Below are 26,012 nucleotides of genomic sequence, written 5' to 3' on the forward strand. Positions count from 1 at the left end.
GGTGGCATGTATGAAATCAAAACATCAAGCTTGGATGTACATCATCAGTTCAAGAGGTTGGAAGATAGTCTTAACAAGAAATTTGATATGCTTTTGAAGCAAGGCAAGCAAGGGGTCCGTGAGCAAGACAATGAGGTTCAGGGGCCACAATTATGCTTGATTTGTGAGGGGGTGCAACCATGATACTCTCTCTTGTCCACATGGAGATTGTTTCCCGGAGATTATCGAAGAGTGCAAACAAATGGGGCTCCAAAAGCCAAAGAATGATCCATACTCCAACACATATAATGTCGGGTGAAGAAACCATCCAAACTTTTCATGGGGTGGCAATCAAGGAGGCACACAAGGAGTAGGTTTTGGTGGTGGCAATTATGGAGGGGCTAGTGGAAGCCAAGGGTTTTCAAGGCAATAAGGGTGTACTTAGTGGTGGTGCTTATCCTAGGCCACCTTATCAAGCAAGGTCTCCATTCCAAGCTCCTATTCCTCAAGTACAAGCACCTATTCCTCCATCTCGAGGGGAAGCACCGAAGTCTAGCCTAGAGGAGATGCTTGCCAAAGTGCTAGCAAATCAAAATGAGATCATTCAAAGTGTTCGAAATGAGGTGCCATCCACTACTCAAGGTTTGCATAAGCTTAAAGCACAAGTTGGGCAATTGACTAGTGAGATGAGAGAAAGGAAGCAAGGAGAGCTGCCTTCCATCACCGAGAAAAATCCACGAGTCAACCAAGCCAAGGCAATCACAACTTTGAGAAGTGGGAAGGCATATGACAATAAGGTTACTCTTAATGATGATGATGTGGAGATGGATGCACTAAGGGAACCTTTGTTGACTCCCAAAGTTCCAAGAGTACCTCCCGGGTTTGAAGAGAAGTCTAAGGGCATGAAGGAGAATTTGAGACATGATGGAGTGATCAAAGACAAGACCAAGACCATGAATAATGGTGTGGGAGTAAGTCGGTCTAAGCCAAGTGTTGAGGACGTGCAAGAAGAAGTGTCACTTCCTTTTCCACAAGCGGTGTATCAAGAGAAACCCTTGAGAAAAAAGGAGAAGAAGTCCATGGAGTATTTTGATGTTGTCAATAAGGTGGAGGTCAATATTCCTCTTCTTGATGCAATCAAGACTATTCCTACTTATGCCAAGTTTCTCAAAGATTTGTGCACACACAAGAGATACAAGAGCAAGTTGATGAAGGATAACAAAGTATGCTTGAATGAGATCATTAGTGTTGTACTTCAAAGGAGGTTACCTCCTAATTAAGCTCAAGGATCCATGATCCTTTACTATTCCTTGCAAGATTGGTGAGAAGCCATTTGAGAAGGCACTTATGGATTTGGGGGCAAGTATAAATTTGATGCCTTATGGAATTTACAAGGAGCTTGGGTTAAGTGGCATCAAGCCTATCCAAATTTCTCTCCAACTAGTCGATAGAAGTGTGGTGTATTCGAGAGGAGTCGTGGAGGATGTGCTAGTGCAAGTGGACAAATTGGTCATACCGGCCGATTTCGTTATTCTTGACATGGAGGAAGTCTACCAATATGATCTCCCCATCATCTTTGGTAGAGCTTTTATGGCCACGGCAGGAAAAAAGATTGATGTCAAATTGGGCTTTCTCACCATGATCGTGTATGACACCACTATTGAGTTCAAGATCTTTGATGAATTGAGGAAGCCCATGAGGTTACAAAAAGTCTATTCTATTGAAGTAGGGGATAACATTGAAGACTTGGTGGAACACACCTTTCGTGAGACTTGATCGAGTGATGCGTTAGAAGCGGCATTAGCACACTTCGGGATGGATTTTTTGTGAAGAAGGTACTGTGGAAGCCATTGAGCACTTTGATTCTTATCTTTCTATGGGTAGACCGACACTTGAGGATGGTTATTACACAAGGCATGAGGCTAATGAGGTTCATACCTCTAACACTCATATTTCCATTGATTCCTCTCCTCCGGTTGTAAGTTCAACTTCTATTGAGTTGAAGCTCCTTCCCTCATCCTTGAAGTATGTATATATTGATGATGCATGCACTTTGCCTCTCATTATCTCTTCGAGTTTGTCACAAGAAAAAGAGTCCATGCTTCTTGATGTTCTTCGGAGGCATAAGGGTGCTTTTGGGTGGAAGATAAGTGACATCAAGGGTTTGAGCCCCACTCTTTGCATACATCATATTTACATGGAAGATGAAGCAAGACCAAGGAGGGAACTTCAAAGAAGATTGAACCCAATATGTTAGAAGTGGTAAAGAAGGAGATCATTAAGCTCCTTGATAATGGGGTTATCTATTCTTTTTCGATTCTAAATGGGTCTCTCCAATACAAGTGGTGCCTAAGAAAGGGGGAATGACGGTGATAGAAAATGAGAAGGGTGAGATGGTTCCACAAAGAGTTGCAAACACTTGGAGGGTTTGCATCGATTACCGCAAGTTGAATTCCACCACAAGAAATGACCATTTCCCACTCCCTTTCATCGATCAAATGTTGGAAAGGCTTGCGGGACATGCATACTATTGTTTTCTCGATGGCTATAGCGGATATAATCAAGTCCCTATCGCCCCCGAGGACCAAGAGAAGACTACTTTTACTTATCTGTATGGCACTTTTGTTTATTGAAGAATGCCATTTGGGTTATACAATGCACCGGCCACATTCCAAAGGTGTATGATGGCGATCTTTAGTGACATGGTGGAGCGGTTTCTTGAAGTATTCATGGATGATTTCTCGGTCTTTGGTGACTCTTTTGATGCTTGCCTACACCATCTTTCTCTAGTACTTCAAAGATGTGAAGATACAAACCTCAGAAGTGTCACTTCATGGTTCAAGAAGGTATTGTGCTCGGTCATGTGATTTATTCTAACGAGATTGAAGTGGATAAAGCCAAGGTTGAGATTATTGAGAGATTACCTCCACCCACATGTGTCAAAGCCGTGAGAAGCTTCTTAGGCCATGCCAGTTTCTATAGGAGGTTCATCAAGGACTTCTCCAAGATAACTAAGCCTCTATGTGACCTTCTTGCTAAGGATGCTCCTTTCCTATTTGATGATGCTTGCCTTATTGCCTTCGAGAAGATCAAAGAGTTGCTCACTAATGCACCTATCATTTGTGTGCCAAATTGGTCACTTCCATTTGAGCTTATGTGTGATGCTAGTGATTTTGCTTTGGGCGCTGTTTTGGGTCAAAGAAGAGACAAGTTTCTTCATGCCATTTATTATGTAAGTCGCACTCTTAATGATGCTCAAGTGAGCTATACTACTACCGAGAAGGAGTTGTTGGCTATTGTGTTTACGCTGGAGAAATTTAGGAGCTACTTACTCAGTTCTAAAGTGATCATGCACACGGGCCATAGTGCTTTGAAATACTTGTTATCCAAGAATGATGCAAAGCCTCGGCTTATAAGTTGGATTCTACTTCTTCAAGAGTTTGACTTGGAAATTGTGGACAAGTCTGGCAAGGTGAATTTGGTTGCGGATCATCTCTCTAGACTTACTTGTGGAAGCGCCAATGAGGTACCTTTAGTTGATTCTTTTCCGAATGAGAAACTATTTTCCATTCAAGCAAAAGAGCTTCCTTGGTATGCACATATTGTGAATTATATAGCTAGTGGTGGCAAGTCAATTCCTCAGAACTTTGATTTTCATGCAAGAAAGAGACTACAAAAGGAAGCAAGACACTACTATTGGGAAGATCCTTACCTTTTCAAGAAATGTAAAGACCAACTTTTGAGGAGATGCATTCCAGAAGATGAAGTTCAAAGAGTTCTTTCTTTTTGCCTTAGTCATGCATGTGGTGGCCATCATGGAGGGAAAAGGACGGCACAAAAGGTGCTCACTTGTGGATTTTGGTGGCCTTCCCTATTTAAATATGCTAATGAGTATGTGTCTTTGAGTGATCGATGTCAACAAGTTGGGAATCTCTCATCAAGGGACCAAATGCCTTTGAACAATATCTTTGAAGTTGAGTTGTTTGATGTTTGGGGCATTGACTTCATGGGTCCATTTCCTAGCTCCAATGGCAACTCATACATTCTACTAGTGGTGGATTATGTTAGCAAGTGGGTGGAGGCCGAAGCCACAAGAACTAACGATCACAAGGTGGTGTTAAAGTTCCTTAAAGAGCACATCTTCACAAGATTTGGCACACCTAGAGCTATCATTAGCGATGGAGGCACTCATTTTGTGAACAAACCGTTTACGGCACTATTGAATAAGTATAGCGTGAAGCACAAAATATCCACTCCTTACCACCCTCAAACAAGCGGTCAAGTCAAGATCTCTAACTGCGAGATAAAGGGCATTCTAGAGAAAGTAGTGTCCACCACAAGGAAGGATTGGGCTAACAAATTGGATGATACCTTGTGGGCCTATCATACCGCTTTCAAGACTCCCATTGGTATGTCTCCTTACCGTCTTGTTTATGGGAAAGCATGCCATTTACCGGTTGAATTAGAGCACAAGGCATATTGGGCTATCAAGTTTTTGAATTTTGAGATGAATAAGTGTGGTGAGAAGAGAAAGCTTGATCTTTGTGAGCTAAATGAGATTAGAATGGAGGCTTATGAGATTGCAAAGTTGTACAAAGAAAGAACAAAATCCTTCCATGACCAAAAACTCAAGACCAAACACTTGGAAGTGGGTCAATTAGTTCTTCTCTACAACTCAAGATTGAAATGGTTTCTGAGAAAGCTAAGATCAAGATGGATTGGACCATTTGAGCTCATTGAAGTATTCCCACATGGAGTGGTGACTTTGAAGAACTTGAGGAATGGTAATACCTTTAAGGTGAATGGGCATCGAGTCAAGCCCTACTTGGGTAGTGCACCTAAGGATACTCATGAGGAGGTGAAGTTCTTTGCGGATCCTCCTTCCATTTGAGGAAGCACTATGAACCTTGTTAATGTCCTTAAACTTAAACCCGGATTGGCGGACTGACAAAATAAACTAAGATGAAGCTTGAGAGTTTGGAAGGGTGAAGTGGCCGAGAGCATGGTTAGTGTGCTCAAGTCTAAATTTGAGGCTCCAAGTTCCTTTGGTTCTATATGCATGGAGCTTAATGGATGACAAATGCCTAACTTGGCCTTGTTTGGTTATCACCTATTTGCATTATGGAGCTAAAATGGGGATCTTCAAAGAGTTTGCACTTTCTAATCTCTCACTTTTATCTTTCCTAAGCATGATTAGTTGTGTTTGTGTGTTTTTATGTTAATAAATTTGTGGCTTCAAGAGGTTTGGATAGATATTTCACCCTTGGTCAAAGGATAAGACATAAAACATTTAGCTTTTATTGAAAGGATTATCCAAAATTCAAGTGTGAGGTGGCTACCCTTATTCTCTTGCCATGTAATTAATTTAATTGTTTTGATGATAGTCTTGGCCTTTGATGATGCATGCTCCCCAAAATGTTGATAGGATCTTAATAGCTTCATTATACATTAAGGACTATATGATGTTTTAAGTGTGAGGTGCTTGTTTGGCCATTGTCAATTGTTAACAAATTGTGTTGACTATCATTAGAAAGTTTTATTTGGTCTTAAGCTTCACACGTGTTTCATAATTGTTCATAACGGCACATTGAGGACAATGTGTGATTTAAGTGTGAGGTGTAAGGCTAAGTAATTTCATTCCTCATCCTTTGTTTTCTTTTCATTTTCTTACTGAAAAATCCATAAATATTGAAATTTTTTGAAAAATACAAAAAGATTTTGGCTTGCTTGCATGGTTCCTAAACCGAAATAACCCCCGAGGATGAGACCAAACTTATGTCTAATTGGATTGATTGATTTTGATCATGTTTAGCGATTGAAGATCAATGCTTATTTAATAAATGGACTTGGCATTTTGTGCTCACATGCATTCACACTCATATTGCCTATATCATTTTAGATGCATTCATGTGGGAAAGATGAGGACTAAATTTGTTGGAACTATCTATGCCTAATTATGTGAACTTTTGAGCCTAAAAGAGTGCATACATAGTCAAAATGCATTAATTCTTTCATTGTGTGATTAATTCATTGTGCGTGTAATCTAGAACTTGCTCCAAATCTTTCAAGACTTTATATCAAGCATGAGTTGTTATTGGGGAAGACCAAAGCATTAGGAATCCACCATGGCCAAATAGCTTTTGTCCTTAATGTTAAAAATCCATTAGTTAGCTAATTTGAGCCTTTGTAAATATGTGTTAGCCTTTTCATTTCTTTACCACCACAAATGTCTACCTTTTAAAAACTTAAACACTTTTCTGACCTTTCTAAGACAAGTGGTAAGCAATGTGAGTCCTATTATTAGTTTGGTGCTTGTAAATGGGTTGGAGGATATTACAGAAGAATAAGTGTGAGGTGAGGTAGAATATTTGTTTGTGTGAGCTACGGGTTGTAGCCAAAAAAAAAAACAGTAAAAAAAAGTGCTATGCAAAAAATCAAAAATAGTGTGAGTAAAAAAAATAAATACAAAAAGAGTGAGTTGTACAAAAAGAGGAATAATAGTTTTTAGTAGTCCTTTAGTTTTTGGGTTTGTGAAAGGAAAAAGAAGGTTTTACAAAGCACCTAGAGTCTTAAAGAAAAATGAACTCAACAAGAGAATTGCTTACTATGAGGTTTAGAATTTGTACTTACCTTTCCCTTTATTTCTTTAACCCCTCACCTAAGCCCCATTACAACCTAAATAAAAGACCTTGTGATCCAAGAGAACTCATGCATTGATCATATGGAGAAAAGATGGAAGAGCAAGCTTATGGAAACCAGTTCAATTGAATTGTTTTTGAGTGCAAACACTGACCATTAAACACTTGAGTGAAAATGAGTGATATCCATGTGAGTTTGATGGTTAGACAAATGCGATTCAAGTTAATCCCACATGAAACATTTACGGTGGCACACATGGCATATGCATATACTTTGTTGAGCATGACGTTCCAAATCCAATTATTAGCTTTGCATTTCGAAAATTTAGTTTCTAAGCTTGCTTAATTGAAAGTCAAATCACTAAGTCATGGTTCTCAGAGGGAAAATGGTTAAACTCATCAAGGATGCAAGTGAGCCTTTTAGTTTGTTCATGCTAGTTTAATTTATGTTTTTGCTTGAGGACAAGCAAAGTGTAAGTGTGAGGTATTTTGTTAGGTCCACAATTACTTACTAATTATTCTCCTAATCTTGCACTTTTGCTTAACCTTTGTGTTTATTTATATTTATTTATTATGTTTTCCTTATCATGCTAGGAAATGATGGAGAAGCTTGGAAATGCACTAAAAAGTCAACTTTAGCACATTTTCCTACTTTGGCTAGGAGAAACAGAGCTAGGCAAGGAAGGAGGAGTGGAAAACTGAACAAATGAATTTCAAATGAGTTAAAACTTTTCAGATCCATTCTAGAATTCCTAAGGATCATTTCTTATGAATAGTACAAGAGCTAATTCAAAGTGGAAGGCCTTCAAACGATCAGCACAAGTTTCTGACTAAAAGACGAAAACTGTAAAACCGGACCTGTACTGATTCCAGCAACATTTACGGCCAAACCACGATGAACTAAGTTCTGAAATTTTACCTGGATGATCTACACTTATGGAGGAACATTTGGTATGAAGAAGTCAAGGGCCAATTCCGAACTCTCGGTGGAGATTCAATTGAAGGAAGAAAGTGCGCAAAAGGACAAAAGGTCACGGTGGTCAAAGCCAGATTCCAGACATTTTCGGCCAAGTTGGTCGGCCAAGAACATGTGTGGAGGACAGGAAAGAGCTGATTAGGGTTAGAGACTTTAGGTGTTAAGACTTGAGGTCTAAGTTATTTTGAAATTCCAAATTTGAAAGATGACAAGTAGTCTCATTCTTACACCTTATACCTTACATCTTTGTCTCCAATTTATTACCTTGTTTCCCTCCACAATGACCATTCTACCCTTACTTTTTCTCTTCCACCAAAATATCTATGGGTTTTCTAGATCATTTCTATGTGGAGTTAAAAACTAGATCCGCATTTCGAGCTTACACATTTGTCAATCACATCTAGCCCTTCATTCCTTTTGATTTCCACCCTTGATTTGAATTACCTTAGCCTTTAAATAGCTCATTTTCTCTCCCCAAAACCGTTCACCCTTTTACTCTCTCACTTTGCAACATCAAAATCTCTCTTTTCTCTAGTTCTAGCATAGTTTCTCTCTAGTTTTTCATAGCTAGTTCATAGTTCTTTGATTTTGTGTAAGTGAGAGGTGTGTAGCCACTTGGGTTTCACCAAAACCGAAGTTTCTACACACTTTGATCAATCACTTCTCTTGTTTCTCACTCATTCAAGCCTTGTTCTTAATTTGTTCTTGAGATTTTGTGGATTTGTATAGTGATTTGGGTTCTGGAAACCGAAATCCCTATACTTTGAAGCATTTCTCTTCTCATATAGCATCTAGGAGACAATAGAGACATCTTGTTCTATTGGTTTGGCTCCAAAAAGAGTCAAACCCGTGGGTATATCACTTGTTATCCACTGTTTGCTCTCTTTTATTTGTTATTTATGATGTTTATGGCTTGTAGTTGTGTAAATATGAGTTTGTGAGTAGTTGAATTTGGGGCTAGGGCCAAACTTGTGCACAAAACAAAGTAATCTTTATGTTCTTTGATGTTTATGCATGTTTTGAATATTTTGATTACTATACTTTAATGTATCCTAAGTGTGTTCATAGATTTATCACCTAGAAGCATGCTTTAGGAAGTTAATGAATCGGAAACAGAACTTGATAAACTCTTGATTCCGTGAGCATGTGTAGCTAAATAGGTGGTGGCTTAGCTTATTCCTACGGGAAGAACTAAGTTGCTTGAATTCTTACCTTGAAATTAAAGCATGATGTTGTGAGTTTAGGTCCCGGAAGAATTTAGGCTCATGGCACCATAGGCCATTTATAATCCGGAAGATTGGAATGGTATAAAGGTTGTGTAATTTAGCTTTGCTTTGGAAGAGATTGTTAAAATTGCATGACTAGTTTGTTTCTTCTTGGTAGCTTCATCAAAGCACTGAGGGGAAATTTATCAAAACATGTTGTTACATTAAATTTGGGTTATATTGTGTGCATGAATAAGGCTAGGTGTGATGCCTAAGCCTCTTATTCTCTCTTTATATTAAAATCTCTATTTTTATTTGCGTACTTTATTTTCGTGTAATTTTAATTTGTTCGCATAAATATTAAACTCAATCAAGCCGTTCACTACCATAATTTTTAATACCATCCTCATGATCTTTAGCTCTCAAAGGGCTAAGGTAGTGACTTTCTAAAAAGATAGATTGCATATTTTTTTTAGGCTTTCTTGTGGTAATCTAGCTAGGGTGGAGTTTCCCCCAATCCCTTGGGTACGATACTCTACACTTTCCCTTACTAAAACTTGGAAGTAAGGAACATCATACACAAATTTGCACGCACTCATACTCAATGATGTCTCCAACAAGTTGGTTCCATCATGCTACTCGGAAAGGTGGTTTGGGTTTTGTATTCAAGGATGAAAATGTATAATACTGGGTGGAGGTGCTTGCCTGCTGAGTTGTTTGATTTCCCCAGAACATGTCAAAATATTGGCTTGTAAAGCTGCTCTAGAATTTGTGGTGGAGCATGATTTTGGTCCAGCTATTTTGGAGACTGATGCCATGAAGGTTGAACGTCAACTCTTAACACATGATTATGCTAATACATCCTTGTTTGGCAGAATATATGATGATGTAGTGGTTCTTTTGGAGGTTCAGCATGTCATACAAGTGAATTATGTTGGTAGGAAGGGAAATACGATGACCCATATGCTGGCTAACCATGCCTACTCCCTAAGGCAGAATGTATTTTACTTTTCAACTCCAGAATTTTTGCAAGCTGCAATTGCAGTTCAACTATGTAAGTATAATCTCTTCACTTTTCAATAAATGGCTAACCTCCTTAGATTCAAAAAAAAAAAAAAAAAAAATTCATAAATGACACCTATTTGGTGGAAATTGAAGTGGAGAATTCAGGCAATGAATTCCTTAAATTTTTTCCACAGAGAAATTTAAAAATTCCAATATGAAATCCTCATCTTCAATTAAATTCCATCATCTAGGAAATATTAAATGAGAAAAAAGAAAAGAAAAGGAAACAAAAATGGGGTTTGAAGTTTGATATTATGACAAAAAGTAGGATTGAGAGTGCTCCCAAAAAAGCAGATAAAAACGTAGATGTGTTGAGAGAGTGATGCCATGTCTGATGGAGCACCCTCGCGGTGTCGTTGTCGGACGGGCTCTAGGGGACCTAGTGTCCAGAGGAGAGTGGTCCAGTCAGAGCCAGGGTGGCGGGGGGACTGTGGTGCTGTCCAAAACGGTTGGAAGACTAGATGGGGAAGGACGACGGCGGTTAGAGGCCGGGCCGGTGTCATTCGACCCAAGAACGAAGCGTGGTCGACCTAAGAGTCACCAGGAGGTTATAACTTCATGGCGGCAGCGCTGTGATTACAGGTTCTCAGATCGAATAAGTGGGATCCGATTTGCTTTAGACGGGTTATCTTCGATTTGGGGAAGGCGCCTTTATCCGGTGTTGTGGTAGGATCACGATCGCTCGGTTGTCAAATTGGTGGCGGTGGTGAAGCTGCTAGTGGTTGGAAGGTAAGGGTGGTGTAGGTGAGAGGATGGCATCGTGCTTCCTACCGACTGGAGCTTTGGCTTGGGCATGACAGTTTTTGGGCTTTGGCTATTTTTTTTAATAGTTTTATTGCTTTTTATTTTAGTTAGATGTGGCTTGATGCCAGTAATAAGTCCCTATCACTATTTGGTAGGGAGATGTGGGCTTGGGGGTATGTACAATTTGAGTGCCTTATCTGGCCTAGCAAGGTGGCGAGCTATTTGCTTGATCAAATGGACACAACCTTCTACTGACAGGATGAAATTGATTGTCATCCATTTTTATTTCCGTGCGGTAACATAGAGGGAAAGCTGTGCTATTTGTAATTATGCTTCTTCGTGATAGAGTTATCTTTCCGGTATGTTATCGCTATATCAAAGAAAATGGAGTAGCCATTCGTGCACTCTTTGCTAATTGGTGTTTGTTAGAATACATAGTTCTTGTGGAGAATCCTGGTATTATTTCAGGATATTCTCTTTATGCTTATTGTAATTTTGGGTTCAGGCTCTACATCCCCCCTGTATTCTGCAATTTCATTAATCAAGGTTTGAGGGTAGCTGCATTAGCCCTTTAAAAAAAAAAAACGAAAGAGGAATTAAAACAAAAAGAATTTAGGAATTTTTTTTTGGGGGGGGGGGGGGGGGGGGTGCGTGTAGGGGTTTGGGACTCTTCTGGATCCAACTTTAAGTCTACCCCTGCAACCAACGGTTATTGACTCAAAATTGACAAAATTTAAGTTAAGTCTATGATTGGCTTTTAGGAATAATGAAATCCTCACATTCGTTTAAATTCTATCATTTAGGAAATGTTAGTTTTTAACAGAACATTAACGGAAGTTAGTGATAGGTATCATTTGAAATGAAATCGAAAAGTTCAATTACTGATTGTGATCAAAATTGAAGTTCAGGTACCCTCGATAAGATAGAGGATAAGTTCAGGTACCATTTGTGATAATAACCCTTGATATTATGATAACAGAACACAAAACGAAAGAGGAATTACAAAAAAAAAATTTAGGATTTTTTTTTTTTTTTTTTTTTTTAGGGGGAGTGGGTGTGGAGGTTCGGGACTCTCCTGGATCGAACTTTAAGTCTACCCCTGCAACCAACGGAAGGCAATCACCTGTCCCTAATACATGTGTCCCATTAACTTATCAACAACAACTCGTTAACTTTCTTTTTTTTAAGATTTAACTTCTGTTTTTTTTTTTTTAAATTAGTAAAATGAGGAATAGCAGCAACAACCAAAATGAAAGAACACACCCATCTCCAGATCCACCTCCAGCAACACCCATCTCTGTTGTTATGTTTCTAATACTGAAAACAATAAAAACAAAAAGGAAGAGGAGACGGCAGAATTTCAGGCCGTCTTCGTTGGGGGTGTTGCCGTCTCTGTCGTTGAACCGGGTCGGGTCGGGGGCAAATGTGTCGGTGCCAAATCCCCTGCTTCTCAATCTAGTCGCAAATGGTGCTACTAAGCCACGCAAGGTATTCATCTCCCTCCTTGCAACTGAACGCTGTTCAATTTCATGGTTTCTTCTCTGAGTTCTGATAAAGTAATTTGAGGATTTCATGGAATGTCTTCTCTGAGTTCTGATAAAGTAATTTGGGGTTCACATCCAAAACCAATTGGTAATGGATGAAGTGACCCAAACCCTTATAAACCCATAGGCAATGTCCTATTTTTCCCATGTGAGATGTATATATTCTCAACATGCCTCCGCACGTGTGGCGAATTTTCAAGCCATACACGTGGACAACTTGGGTGACGTGGAGCCCGTGTGGCCGTTAGGCATGCACACATAGGATAACCCGCTTTGATACCATGATAAAGTAGTCTGGGGTTCACATCCAAAACTAACTGACAATGGATGGAGTGACCCAAACCCTTATAAATCTATAGATAAGGTCTCATTTTTCCCATGTGTGATGTATATATTCTCAACAAGTTCATGGGTAAGAACCAACTCCTTTTGGGCTGGATTTTCTGTAACCGACTCTGCCCAGTCCACCTTTTCAGCCTTTTTCAAATATTTGCGATGTCCAGGTCAACACTCTTCAATCCCATTACGGGATTAAACTCGATTCCTTGAGCTTATTCCTAGTGGGCGTTTTGCTTCAAATCGGTCTCGTTTAGGTTTCCTTTGATGAAATATCGTTTGGGTGAGTCTTGATTCTGTTTGGATTTGCTTGATTTCTTTCAGATAAGCGTTGAAGCTGTTGTGATTGGTATGGAATTTGAGGAGATACAGTCAGTCAGGTAAGTATGTTGTTTAAAATGTATGCTGGAGCTTGATGGTTTTTAGTGACATCTTTCGGAAATTTTTGCATATGATAGGCTTTGAATTGATTAATCTTGTTGGTTTTCCCCAATATTTGCAGGGCAGACGTGTGATAGAGATAGTTTTCTATGAGATGGGTTGATGAGGGGAAATAGAGGCAAATCTTGGTTAGATTCATTGGAAGCCATGACTGAAGCTTGAATTTCTATTGAAGGTGGAACACGATGAGAGGAAACCCAGAAGCAATATGGCGTAGAGTTTTATTTTTTCGTATTTTTTTATATTAAAAAGTAGTACAAGTTAACGGTGTTAAGTTTTTGTTAACGGGAAAAACACATGGCCAAATATTAGTCGTGGGACAGAATGGGGATAGGGAGTTTGGGGACAGATGATATCGTCCCCCAACCTACGGTTATTGACTGAAAATTTGACAAAATTTAAGTTAATCCTGTGGGAACCAGGCCATTAACAGTGCCACACCCAAACTATAATCAACACTTAGGCCAAGGAGGATTGATGTGAGCCCGATGGCTCAGCACCAACCCAGGCCATTGACGAGTAACAACTTAGAGCAAACTTTGCCGTACAATGAGCGGCTTTATTACAAATCAGACATACGTACAATCAAAGACTAGAGTCTAAACTCGGAAGCAATGTATTCATACTTTACAATTTCAAACAACATAATGCCAAAACATAGAGATCAGTTTGCCGCAATTTTACAAACTATCAGCAGTTCTTGATGTTCTGGTCATGGATTCCTGCTTCGACTTCTGTAGTCACTCTACGGCCTCATCTTCATGAACTTCACTCACTGCTCCTCCGCAGGATACAGCTGCTTTGAGAGAAAACAGAGCAAGAAAATGGTTAACTTCAAAAATTAATGATCTGACATAATTTTACAATTCAGCAGTACAAGAAAAAAAAAAATCTTACCTTGTGCCTAAATCTAGAATCAATACAAATTACGATTCCAAATGCCAATTGGAGGGAGAGAAATCTTGAAATCTAGTCGAAGATTGGTTGCTCCCTGTTTTGGAAGAATGGATGACTCGAATCTGCATCATCTCAAGGGCTGCACTATGCTTTTGAAGATTAGCGATGAATTTATCAGGCATATCAGATTCAATCAATTCTTCAAGCTGGATAAGACCAGTAATGCCCCATGGAAGTGAGTCCAAACCCTGACATCTAGATATGATTAGCTTCTTAAGCATAGGCATTGCCTGACTCTCAACTTTCATCAAATTTAGCTCATCGAATTCTTCTATTCTTAATATCATTAGTTTCTTGAACGTTTGAGCTTTGAATACCAACTTCTTCCCTGTGTAAAACTGAACCAAAGTGAGCTCCATCAGATTTGGCAAAGATTCGAGGGCCTCAAGTGAGTTGACATGAGGTTTCACTCTTGACCACTTTAAAAGAATCTTTGTTAGACTCGTAAGCTCAGGAATCCACTTAGGTACCCTTTCTAGCCTTCCTATCAAAAATAAACGTTCAAGATAGAGAGGAGCCACTAGAGGAGATTGCATGTGATCCAAATCAAGATACTCATCCTTGCTTGTTGATGCTACATCAAATGATGAAAGATTCTCCATTTTCTGAAGAGAACAACACAATTCTACTCCATCTTCTTTTCTCACATCTGTCAGCCCCAACTTTCTGAGACCTATTAGCTTTCCCAAGGCTTTTAGGATTCTTCTGTCGTTTTCCACCTTAACTAATGACAAATTTTGTATGGAAGATAGGGCTCCAAGATTGCCTGCAGAAAGAGTCACTCCTCCACTACCGGGATTATTGCATACTAATAGATGGCGCAACCTTACAAGTTTACAAATCTCTTCTGGCAAATGGGTCACCCGGGTGTATTTAAGATCCAAGGTTTCTAAGAATAACAACTTTTCTATGGACTGGGGAACTGTTTTGATCTGGGATTTCCTTAGACTTAGATACTTTAAGAGGGTGAGGCCAACAACACTAGAAGGAAATTTTTCCAAAGGTACACCTTGCAAATCTAATACCCTTAAAAATCTAGTGGTTTTAAGTACCATGGCAAACTGAGAATCAGAATTTTCCTTCTTGTGACCTTGTAAGGTACGAATAACATTCAAGTCAAGTCCAGAACTTCCCTTCTTGTAACTCTGTAATGTACGAATACCATTCAAGTCAATTCCAGAGTTTGACAGATATTTGATAATCAGATTAGGAGCAGAGAGGCGTCGAACTTTGTCAACTTCTGTTTGTCTGCACCAGATTGTTTCGGAATCAGTGACAAACTTCTGTGACATGATGAACGCACGAACAATGTTAGAAATACGACAACTCTTCACTCGTCCATCAATTCCCCAGGAGCTGGCTTGGACCAAATTGCTGTCAATGAGCTCGTTCAGATATTGTTCTGCAACCTCCTCTACTGTTAGTCCTGCTGTCGGCTCCACAAATCCTTCAGCAACCCACAAACGAAAAAGCCTCCCTCGCCGGATGTAGTAGTCTTCAGGAAATATGCCGAGGTACAAGAAGCAACTTTTGAGATGGCTTTGAAGATCTCTGTAACAAGGCTGAAAAATACGGCTAAGGACCAAAAGCTTTGGGTCAGCTGTAAAGTTTGATGTGAGGGTGTCATGTAACTCCTCCCACTCATTTTTCGTTTGTGGCTTTGTTGCTAGCACAGTACCGACAGTTGAAATTGCAAAGGGTGAGCCTTCACACTTGTTCAGGATTTTTCTACTGCACTCCTCGAGCTCGGGGGGACAAATCCCATCTTGAAAAGCCTTCTTACAGAATAGGTCATGGGCTTCTTTGAATGACAACCCAGTACTCAAATCATGGATATACTCCGAGGACTTTACAGGAAACGAAGCCACGTCAGAGTTACGAGTAATAATGATTATCTTACTCCCACACAAACCTTTTGGTAAAGAACATACAAAGAATTCCCAATCTTGTTTACTCCAAACATTGTCCAAGACGAGCAGAAACCTCTTGTGCTGCAGCAGTAGACTCAATTTCGATCTTGGATCTTGTTCTTGATGAAGATCTAGCGTTGTGGCCTCAAAATTGTTTAACATGGCAAGCAAGAGATCTTCCATTTTTAGGGACGTGACACATCGATCCAATAACGGGAATCAAAAACCCCTTGGACCATGTTGTAAAGATTCTTCACGAGAGTGGTTTTGCCGGAGCCTCCAGGACCTACAATTGAAATCGTCAGAAGTCTTGAATCTTCTTCCATCAACTGTTTGTGGAGTCTTGCTTTAGATTCTTCATAGCCCACCATTTCATCTTCTTGAATCTTTGGAGTCAAATCCAATTCTGTTCTGCCTTTCCAGATACTTGCTTTTGGGTCAAGGTCGCCCTCGAAGCTGGAGTCTTTAAAATGTAATCTTTTGACCAATTTAATCTGTTCGTTAATTTTCGAGGACAACTTAGTGCTTGCTTTGCGTAGTTGGAGGATATGAGACACGTGCTGAATCTTGTGAGATAATTTGTTGCTATGGAACAGTGGTGCAACTTCAGAATTGAACTCATCAAGAGCGTCCTCAATATCATGAGCTATATCCGAACAATCTTTGAGCATCTGGCTGTCTTCTACATTATTATCTTTTGAGTCGGCTAGATACGCTTGCAGTATCTCCAAACACCTCTTCGCACTCTTTACCTCCTCATGGACTTTACTGGGACAGTCAGATAGTTGGTAGAGGAAGAGTTTCATCTTCTCCACCGACGCCAACGACGCTGGAACAGCAACTTCAGTCATTTGTGCAGAAAGACAATTCCCGTTCCTGAAAGAAATGCATATGTATCAGAAAATTGTATACAAACAGACATGGAAAATTAACCTTTTATTTCTCTAGTATATTTCAATTGATACATGTACTGCATACAACGTCTGGTTTCCATAGAGTGGTGCCAAATTTACCTTTATATATATACACACCTTTAAAAAAAAAAAAAAAAAAAAAAAAAGCCAAAAACCAGATTTAACCAGAGGAATGCTCAGCACGAGAACAGTAAAAAAGTTAAGGAAAAGGAGTTCTAGCACTGTAGCAAGAAGAGAAAATACCCCAGTAGGAGCTAACAACAACATACTAGCCCCATGCAGGAGTACGACACAGACAGTAAGATTAAATCTTTGTTTGGACAAAAAAGAGAAAAACAAAAAAACTAACATAACTTGAGAAGAAAGTCTCATCAGAAAACCCAGCTAACCTATGAGGCGAGGAGACTGAATATTGCACTGCTGAGCAACCACCAGATTAGATGCAGAAGGATACTGCTGAGCAACCACCAGATTAGATGCAGAAGGATCAATTAATTGAGGGAAAATGTGAAGGGTTTCAACCAGCAATAGGTTACGGAGGTTTTTTTTGTTTTTTCCAGAGGTAAGCCGGAGCGACACAGATTAAACTTCTGATACTGAGGGGATGAGATACAGATCGAACTTGTTGGTTCTTATAATGGAATATCAGATGTCACGGAATAAAGTCTACTCTCAAGAAAGTCCACTACTTCTTTGCAATTGGGCCACCATGGGCTGCGAATAAGCTATTAAGGTGACATGGGACAGATGACACATTCCCGGGCATTCAAATTAATTTAAAAGAAGCGTCAAATACCAGATGGGTCCTTAATTTACGCTCGCGTGTTTTGAACGAGCAATTTATATCTAAAATATTCTTGTCTCTAATGGTTTTTCATGTTGCTTCTCATATTGGCTATGTTATTTACAGTGTTAAGAGTATTCGATAAGTCAATTCACGTGGCAACATGTAATTAGTTCCTTCGTCATTCTAGCTTTGGTAGTCTGTGCAGAAATTTACTGTTTTATCAGGTGCAATTTCAATCTCATCATGTCCTAATTAGATTTTTTTTTGTTAGAGCATGTTTAGAAATGCTATATATTTTTTTAAAGTCCACTCTATGGCAAAGAAAGTCTACTCTGAAAAAAGTCCAATTCTTTGCAATTGGGACACCATGTGTTGCGAATAAGCTACTAAGGTGACATATGACACATTCCTGGGCGTTCAATTTAATTTAAAAGAAGTGTCATATATCACATGGGTCCTTAATTTACGCTCTTATATTTTGAATGAGCAATTTATATCTGAAGGATAATCGTAAAATGAAAGTCTCTAATGATGATTTTAAAATAGAGATTTCATGAGAACTTTCAAATCAACGATTAGATAAGTGGTCCAAACTTTAGTTAAAATTTTATGTAACGTCCCGTATCTCAATTTACCTGTTTACTAGTCATTTGGACGGTAAACGACAATTACTTTCACTTTTACTTTGTTTCGATTCTTTTAGTGGCCCTAAAAGTTGACTTTTTATTCGGGTCAAAATTTGAGAAAATATTCTTCGTGAAAGTTGTAGGAGACGTTAAACCGAGCACTTGCATATGCGGTACGTAAAAATCGGAGCTCGTATGTGAAAGTTATAAGCGAAAATGTGAAAATTACTGTTCATGGTAAGTAGTATATATTTGAAAAAGTTACTGTGGCTGGTAAGTTTTTATTTCTTCTTCTCTCTCCTTCCTCCCGTGTTTTCTCCCTCTCCTCAGCACTCTCTGCAACTCCGGCCATCTCCCTCTTTCGGCCACCTGAGAGCGAACAACAAGCACCGGTCGACTCCTCTACTCCTACCCAACCTCCCCACGGCGGCTTGGCAGGAAAATGACGCATCGGGTCCTTGAAGTTTTCACTGTAGCAGAAGTGGTCAACGTCGATATTTTCCGATTCCGGCCGTCTCCGGCCACCAAACCGACGTCGAAGGTTCGGTTTTTGCCAATGATCGTTTTGCCCCTAGCCTTGAGCCACGATTTGCAGCGTGGAGGAAGAATCGAAGAGATGAATTTCTGGGTTACTATTCACCGATCGGGTTCAACTTCTCCTTAATTGTTGAGGTACTTCTACTCATTTTCTGACTTTGTCTCAGTTGAGAAAGTTGTTGGGTCTGTTGAGTAGGTGCTACTACCAAAGTTTGGTGGCCATCGGAGCTGGTGGCGGTAGCGGCGGCGCCGCCACTGTGGGCGGCGGCTGCAGCATGTAGGGCAGTGTTTTGATTCTACTTTTTAGCCCATTAAATTGTATATATGTTGTAGAGCTTGTATGTGAAGTTTGGTGAATTATGGAGGAGTTTGGAATTATTTGTGAATTTCCGAAGTTTGAAGTTTTGTGATTGAATTGTTGGAAATTCGGCCGTTGGATTTCCCTTGTTTTCGTTGTGGATTATGTAAATTGAGGAATTGGTGTTGTGGAAGTGATTTGGGTGGAATTTGAGAAGTAATGGAGATAGGGATTTTCGAGGTTTCGTTTAGGTTCGTATTTATTTTATTGGATTACTGTTTACGGAAATATAATTGTGTACAGGGCAATGTCGCTAGCTACGGCTAAATGAAGGAACTCGTTTGCGTGGTCGCCCAATAGTACTGTGAGTGGACTTTTGATTTTAAGTGATGCATGCAATATTGTTTCGTAATTAATTATTACGTTTATTTATTTGAGAATATGAATTGATTTATCTCGGTTATAAATTGAGAATGATTTTGGCTCTAAGTTTTAAAAGGATATTGCGAATTTCGAAATAAAGTATGATTTGCTATCGACAGTGAGTTTGGTTTTCGAATTATAAAGTGATTTCGGATTTGATTGGGTTTTGAGATTTATGAAATATTATAAAGTGATTTCGGGAATGAATTGTTTTCGGATTTTAATTGGAATTTTTGTCGAGGAAACGATTGATTTAATTATTCTTTTAGCGTGTAGGACACGCTGTTGATTTTTGTGACTTACTACGAGAATTTTCGAGTACGGTTGGGAATCGTACCCGTGTTTTCTTTATTCGCGGGACTTATGGGGAAGCCTTATAGATTTACTGGATTTGAATGGTTTTTACCCACCATACCTGGGTCGCTATATTTTATTGCTAGCTAGCCTATTAGTACTCCTCCCTGCTTACTATGTGTTTGTGGGTGAGTAAGAGCAAAGCATGGGATGCTCCAGAGTGTGGGACACTCCGACCCGAGCCTAGGAGGCTCCCTTTTTTCGTATGGTGAAACTTCTTCCTCATATCTTATCGTTGCTTGATTAGCGGGGCTAGTCCGATTTCCACTGTAACCAGCGGGGCTGGTCTTATCTTTTTGAGAAACGAGATTTCGGTTTTACGATCTAGTTTTCGAATGTTGTGACTAACGAGGTTAGTCGATTTATCGTTTCGAAATTCTTGGATTTAAAGCCAAATGTGTTTTTCTAATTGTTGCATGCATCGGTTTTTAATGAAATAAATGTGGGAAAGTATGAAATCCTTCTTCTTTTAAATTGTTTATTTTTGTCCACTCACGCTAACGTTTTTCGTCTACTTTCCCCTGGGCCTTTCGGTTTCTAATGCCCAGTTTGCAGGCTTTTTTAGTTGAGGTCGGGCGTACGTGGTTCGAGGCATAGTTGATGAATAGCTTCCGCACTTCTTCGTTTGGCTCTGATATATTGTGAGTTAATGTTTTGGGTAGTCCACTTTAGGGGTGATTCGGCAAATTCTCGATAGAGTTATCTCTAAGATGAGCCCAGCAGAGCCACCTCAGATTTCAGAGTGAAATTCGGGGCGGGTCTTGTCATTTTATTTCTTCATAACACATGTTCAACTGTTAATTCAAAAGTCCTCATAAAGTCTTTACATCAATGGTTCTCCTTACGCCTTGTTTGATTCACTAAATGGAAAACTTTATCATTTCCTGTGTTTGGCACGCCGAGTGAAAGGAACAACTTTCCTGCATGAAGGTAAAACAAGGGGGAAAGTGGATCCTCCCACTCCCTATGGATTTATTTTCCCTCATACTTTCCCTTCATTAATTGTACACTAATTGCCTACTTTAAATACCATTTTAAATATTATTATTACCAATTTATCCAAGAAAATTTTGAGTTTTGAGTTGTTTATGTTATGATATTAAGGATACTATTGGAAATTTGATGTTCCTTACTTTCCTATTCATGCACAAACCAAATATTGAAAAGAAAAGAAAAAATACATTTCCAGATTACTTTTCTCACATCCCCAAACATTGCTAGGGAAATTAGCAAGAAATTTATTTTCCCATGCTCATGGGAAAAGCCAAGGAACCAATTTCTTTTCAGCAAACCAAGCGAGGCCTGAGAGTCTCACTCCAATTGTAAAACCATCGATGAAAATTCTCTTCAACTCTGGCAAATCAGGGAATTTAGTCTAGAAATAAATGGGTTATGAATTTAGTAGAGTTCCATCATTGCAAGGTTTTTTATGTTGCTTCTCATATTGGCTATGTTATTCGTAGTGTTAGAGTATATCGATAAGTCAATTCACATGGCAACATGTAATTAGTTATTTTGTCATTCGAGCTTTGCTACTCTATCTGTAGGCCTAGGCACGGTCCGGGTCCAATTAAAATTTTGTTGGGCCCAGGACCGGCCCTTTTTTTAACAATTCGAGCCCAAAAGCCGTTTTGCAACCAACAAGGACCGGCCCGTTTCATTTCGGGCCAAGCTTTCAGGCCCAAATGCATATTTTCTATATATTTCCCGATTTCAACATAGTTCAAATACAAATCCAAAGTTCCACTGTTAATCAAAATTTTGATAGATGATATTGATGGCCTAGTGAGTACTCTAACAGTTGTAATAGCTTTGGCTGAGTACAGATAATTTTCCTTTCCTTTTTTTGGGCTTTATGCCTTTAATGCCTCCATTAACAAAAAATAAACAAAACAAAAAGAGAGAGAAGAAGATCAGTACCGTGTTAATTCCAAAATGACTTAACAACATATCAAAGACAAGAGTACCATGTTCCTATAGTTATCAATGAACAATATAACTGACAAATATGATTTTTACAAAAACAAAAAAAGATCAATTAACTAATCAAGCAAAGGACTAGAAATCAATCGAGTCATGGAGATCAAATTAGGCTGTTACGCCCCGTATCTGATTTAACCTTTTACTGTATATAAGTGAATTACTATACATTTTTCCGTCATCGGTTTCAGTTTTTATTATTTGGGGGGGGGGGGGGGGTAGAAGTTGACTTTTTATGGGTTAAAAATTTAAGAAAATTTCTTCACGAAAGTTGTAGGGGACGTTAAACCGAGCCCGTCGACATGTGGTACACTTTAATTGGAGTTCGTATGTGAAAGTTATGGCTTAAAATGTGAAGTTACTGTTCATGTAATTATATATATGGAAAATTACTGTTGGTAGGTTTCCATTCCCTCCCCCCCCCAACCTCAGTAACTTTCTCTTTCCTCTTCCCCGAGCTCTTTCTTCCCCTCCGACCTCCCTTCGATTTACAGCCAATCTTCTCATTCTGGCCACCCAACGACCAACTCCGGGCATTGGACGACGCTCCTCCTTCTCCTTGACACGCCTACAGTGGTGGTTCACGACAATTTGGCCTAAATTTCACAAATCAAGATTCCAAATTTTACTGTAGCAATCGGCTTCAATCGTTGATTTCTTTCAATTTCGGCCACCTCCGGCTACAAAACCGATCATTCTAGGAAGTCCACTTCTCATAGATGAATCCCCTTAAGTTTCATGCTCCGATTTGAGGTGTGCAAGGAGAATCAACAAATTGAAGGTTTTACTGTTCATTTCTGTGTTCTTCGGATTTTGCTTTGATTCTGGCAATTCCAGGTATAATTAGGCTTAGGTGCAATTGAGGAAAATGTTTGAATTGTTGAGATGTACTTGCAGATTAAATTTGGTGGCCTATGGTGGAGTTTCCTTGGTTTATCGAGCATAATATTTTGCCTTGGTTTATAATTTTGGCATTGTTTTCCATATGAAATTCGATATGAAATTGTTATGCTCGGATTTGGATTTATGAATTGTTTCCAGTAATATGAATTGATTTTTGAAGATTAATTATGATTTATCTCGATTATGTTTTGAGAATATTTTGGTGTGTGGGGCCACGTCATTGGAATTTATTTATTTTCTCGTGAGAATTGGGGAAACCTTATGGATTTACTGGATTTTGAATGTTTTTCTCGCCATACTCGGGTCGTTCTGTTAGTGTCTCCTCCTCACTTACTTTGTGCTTGTGAGTGGCAGTCGAGGTGATTTATTCTCCTCCTCACGTGAGTGGTAATTGAGGTTATCAGTTCTCCTCACACAATCTATGTGTGAGTTGATAGGAGCATAAAATGCGACGTTTATAATGTTTAAACCCTATATTTTGCTAAGTTATTTCCTTTATCTTGATCAATTTAACTTAGTTAGTGTTTTTCAGGTGAAAATGGAGTTTCAAGGTCCGAAAATGGCTAAGGAAGCACAAGTGGCGCAAAAATGGAAAGAAATGAAGAAATGGAAGTTCTCCCAGTTTGACTAGGAAAAGGAATCCTAGTTGGAGTAGGAATCAGAAGCTAACTTGGATTCAAACTCTTAAGTAGCGGAAATTAGAAGTTCTACTTGGATGAGGAAACCCAATTCTACTCAGATAAGGAATCCTAGTGTGATAAGGAGTCCCTGTCGGATAAGGATTACTCAAGAAGGTTCCGGAAGAGTGTGGAAGAATCGCAGAGAAGAAGTTCGTATTCAACTAGGAAACCTACTTGCATATGGAGTTCTACTCATACTAGGAGACCTGTGGAAGCTAGGAGAAGTCTATGGAACGTGCAAGAAGCATCTAGAAGTCTCAAGAAGGTCATATGCCGTGCACATGGAAGAGGAAGTCTCAAAGAATTCGAATTACAAAGCAATGTGGAATTTGGACTTCTTGTTGAGTAAGGATTGGAATTGCCGTGAGATTCTTGAAGGTTCTAGGGAGTTCTTGAAGTTTCTACTTCAGAATAGGCGTGGAAGACATGTGAGAGGCATGCGATGTGAAGGAAAACCGAATTGGACTCAACTTGTGCCTTAAAAGTCAAATCCATTACAGATTCGGAAATCTGCCTGTGCAGATCAGTCAACTTAAACGGAATGTCAAAAATCGCTCAGAGCTCAGAAAATTATGATCTTTATATGGTTGGAAAGCTACGGATGTCTAGTTTTTAGATATTTTTATGGTTCATCAATAGATATTTTCTAGAGGAAGTTATGGCCGTTTTAGTGGACTGAGGTCAATCCTGCCGGAAATCTGTTTTGAGCCAAAGAAGTCCTAAATCAACACGAAATAAGAGAAACCAAGTAGAAACGAATTGGGAGAACCTTGGGACGTTCTACTATATATACCTTGTGTATTAGACGTTCAGGGGTTGACACTTTATTCTCCACAATTTCGTTTCTCACCGGTTTCCTCTTAAGTTTCAGGTTTTCGCTTCTACAAGTTCCTAGCCGTGCCATCCTCCATCTTTGCCGTGATCTTCACTTTGTGCCGCCGCCTTGGATCTGCGTTGGACCTTGGGATGTGTCTAAGGGTTGTTCTTACCATCTTCATCATGTTTTCTTCACGGTTTAGCGTTCTTGTAGTTGTATTTTTCTGTTTTGATTTTCTTTGTGTAAAACCGAAACCATGAGTAACTTTCTGATTTTTGGATGCAATTTAGATGGTTCTTTTCATGTTTGATGTGTTTATGTGTTCTTGATGTTGATTGATTGCCGAAATTAAAGAATAATAATCTGGTTTTATGCTTCATTACATGTCAACGATTTTCTAAGTCTGACAAACAATTAGTATGACTTGCATGTAACTTGCTAGTAATTAGGGTTGATGCTTTGTGAACCTTAATTCGAAATAAGTAGTAAAGGCTTGCTTTGAGTCGAAATCAGATTATGCATGTGATGAATTGACTTGCGTGGATGTACTTGGATTTGCATGTTCATTGACCAAACTTTCACTTGTTCTTAATGATTCGAATGCATGAGATCATGAGTTGCATTGATTGTGTGATACTTGTTTTCGAAATATGTTGGATTAAGTGCGTTGCTTAATTGACTAAGTAAAGGGAAGTAAAATAAGGGACATTGGTTGCGTTGATCTTTGTTTCTTGGTTGATGATGTTCCATGGTAATTAACAAGATTAAGGGATGCATGAATATGTTGATCTTGATTTGTTCTTGAAAAATTGTTCTTCAAAGATTTTTCTTTTCCCACCTATGTAAATAAAATGTTTTAATCTTCTATTATTTTTCTGGAAATTTTATGTTTTCAATCTTTAAAAACCTCCCATCTTTATGTTTTCTTGTTTGTGTAAATAAATAAAATTAACTTAGATTTTTAGGTAGCATGTTAACCTAGTTAAATAATTAATTAAAATAATTAAATAAAAAAATGTTTTTAAATTCTTGAATAGTGTCTCCGTGAATAGTAAATATGTGTTGGTTTTAGTTTTAGTGTTTTTTAGGAGTTTGTTGTGAGTTTGTTAGGGTCTCCTTAATTTTAGGGATAGGTTCCTAATTTTTAGGGAAAGTAGTTAGAGTTAGTTTTGACTTAAGAGTCCTAGTTTGACTTTGCTTATAATTTGTTTCCTACTTGTATTTGACTTCTTAATCCTTATATAACTAATAATTCTTATTGTATGTGGATTTCTAATATAATTATGACTTGTAAATTGTGTATAAATAGGAGTAGGATTTCCATAACCTTTTCTAACTCAAATTCTTTTTTCTTTTCGAATTGTGTGAGTATATATATGTTTGTTTTCATTGATTTCTCATTCTTGTCTTCTAATTTCGTGTGCTATGTATGTATGCTTGCTCTCTAACTCTTGATTCTAATTTTATGCATGCTTGTAACTTGTAAAATTCTAATTTTCGTGTAACTTGTAAATGTTCTTATAACTTTCGTGTGAATTTGTATATTCTTTCTTTTAATTTGTTTCTCACATGTTAGCACCCTCAATCCCCGGCTTGAACGATCCCTGCATATTCTATACTAACGCTCGACATTTTCAGGGTTTAAATTGGCGAATGCTTTTGCACGTATCATGAGTGGCAGTCGAGGGTAGAGCCCAAGGGGCTCCTTTACCCGTATGGTGATATTTCTTCCCCATATTGATTATTTATTTTAACCAGCGGGCCTGGATTATTTCTTTCTCACGCTCCTTTCGAAGTTAAAAAATAAATTTTCTAAATCTTGCATGCATCAGAAATTTATTTTCCAAAGTTAAATTGTGGGAAAGTATAAAACTATTTTCTTTTTCATTATGTTATAA

General features: G+C 38.7%; 3 protein-coding genes across 3 annotated transcripts; 1 reads left to right on the plus strand and 2 right to left on the minus strand.

The window, feature by feature from the left end:
- The first annotated feature begins 371 nt into the window (after positions 1-371).
- Positions 372-1,755, plus strand: LOC112181288. Its single transcript, XM_024319704.1, has 2 exons — positions 372-1,202; positions 1,297-1,755. The coding sequence occupies exons 1-2, from the start codon at positions 372-374 to the stop codon at positions 1,753-1,755; spliced, it is 1,290 nt and encodes a 429-aa protein (XP_024175472.1).
- An 11,829-nt stretch (positions 1,756-13,584) lies between these two features.
- On the minus strand, positions 13,585-15,970 carry LOC112181290 (disease resistance protein RPM1). The gene is made up of 2 exons (XM_024319705.2): positions 13,826-15,970; positions 13,585-13,724 (listed from the first exon to the last, which is right to left on the minus strand). The coding sequence occupies exon 1, from the start codon at positions 15,955-15,957 to the stop codon at positions 13,855-13,857; it is 2,103 nt and encodes a 700-aa protein (XP_024175473.2). The 5' UTR covers positions 15,958-15,970; the 3' UTR covers positions 13,585-13,724; positions 13,826-13,854.
- A 10-nt stretch (positions 15,971-15,980) lies between these two features.
- On the minus strand, positions 15,981-17,235 carry LOC112181291 (disease resistance protein RPM1-like). Its single transcript, XM_024319706.2, has 2 exons — positions 17,099-17,235; positions 15,981-16,671 (listed from the first exon to the last, which is right to left on the minus strand). The coding sequence occupies exon 2, from the start codon at positions 16,644-16,646 to the stop codon at positions 15,981-15,983; it is 666 nt and encodes a 221-aa protein (XP_024175474.1). The 5' UTR covers positions 16,647-16,671; positions 17,099-17,235.
- Positions 17,236-26,012: the final 8,777 nt, after the last annotated feature.

The sequence above is a fragment of the Rosa chinensis genome, unplaced genomic scaffold, assembly GCF_002994745.2.
Source record: "Rosa chinensis cultivar Old Blush unplaced genomic scaffold, RchiOBHm-V2 RchiOBHmChr0c21, whole genome shotgun sequence".
NCBI classification, from domain to species: Eukaryota; Viridiplantae; Streptophyta; class Magnoliopsida; order Rosales; family Rosaceae; genus Rosa; species Rosa chinensis.

Excerpts from the sequence above, each read along its gene's own strand:
- LOC112181288 (XM_024319704.1), top strand. The coding sequence starts at position 372 with ATGGAGGGGCTAGTGGAAGCCAAGGGTTTTCAAGGCAATAAGGGTGTA. Across the intron at positions 1,203-1,296 it reads AGTTGATGAAGGATAACAAA|ATTGGTGAGAAGCCATTTGA; the intron begins GTATGCTTGAAT and ends ATTCCTTGCAAG.
- LOC112181291 (XM_024319706.2), bottom strand. The coding sequence starts at position 16,646 with ATGACTGAAGTTGCTGTTCCAGCGTCGTTGGCGTCGGTGGAGAAGATG.
- LOC112181290 (XM_024319705.2), bottom strand. The coding sequence starts at position 15,957 with ATGTTAAACAATTTTGAGGCCACAACGCTAGATCTTCATCAAGAACAA.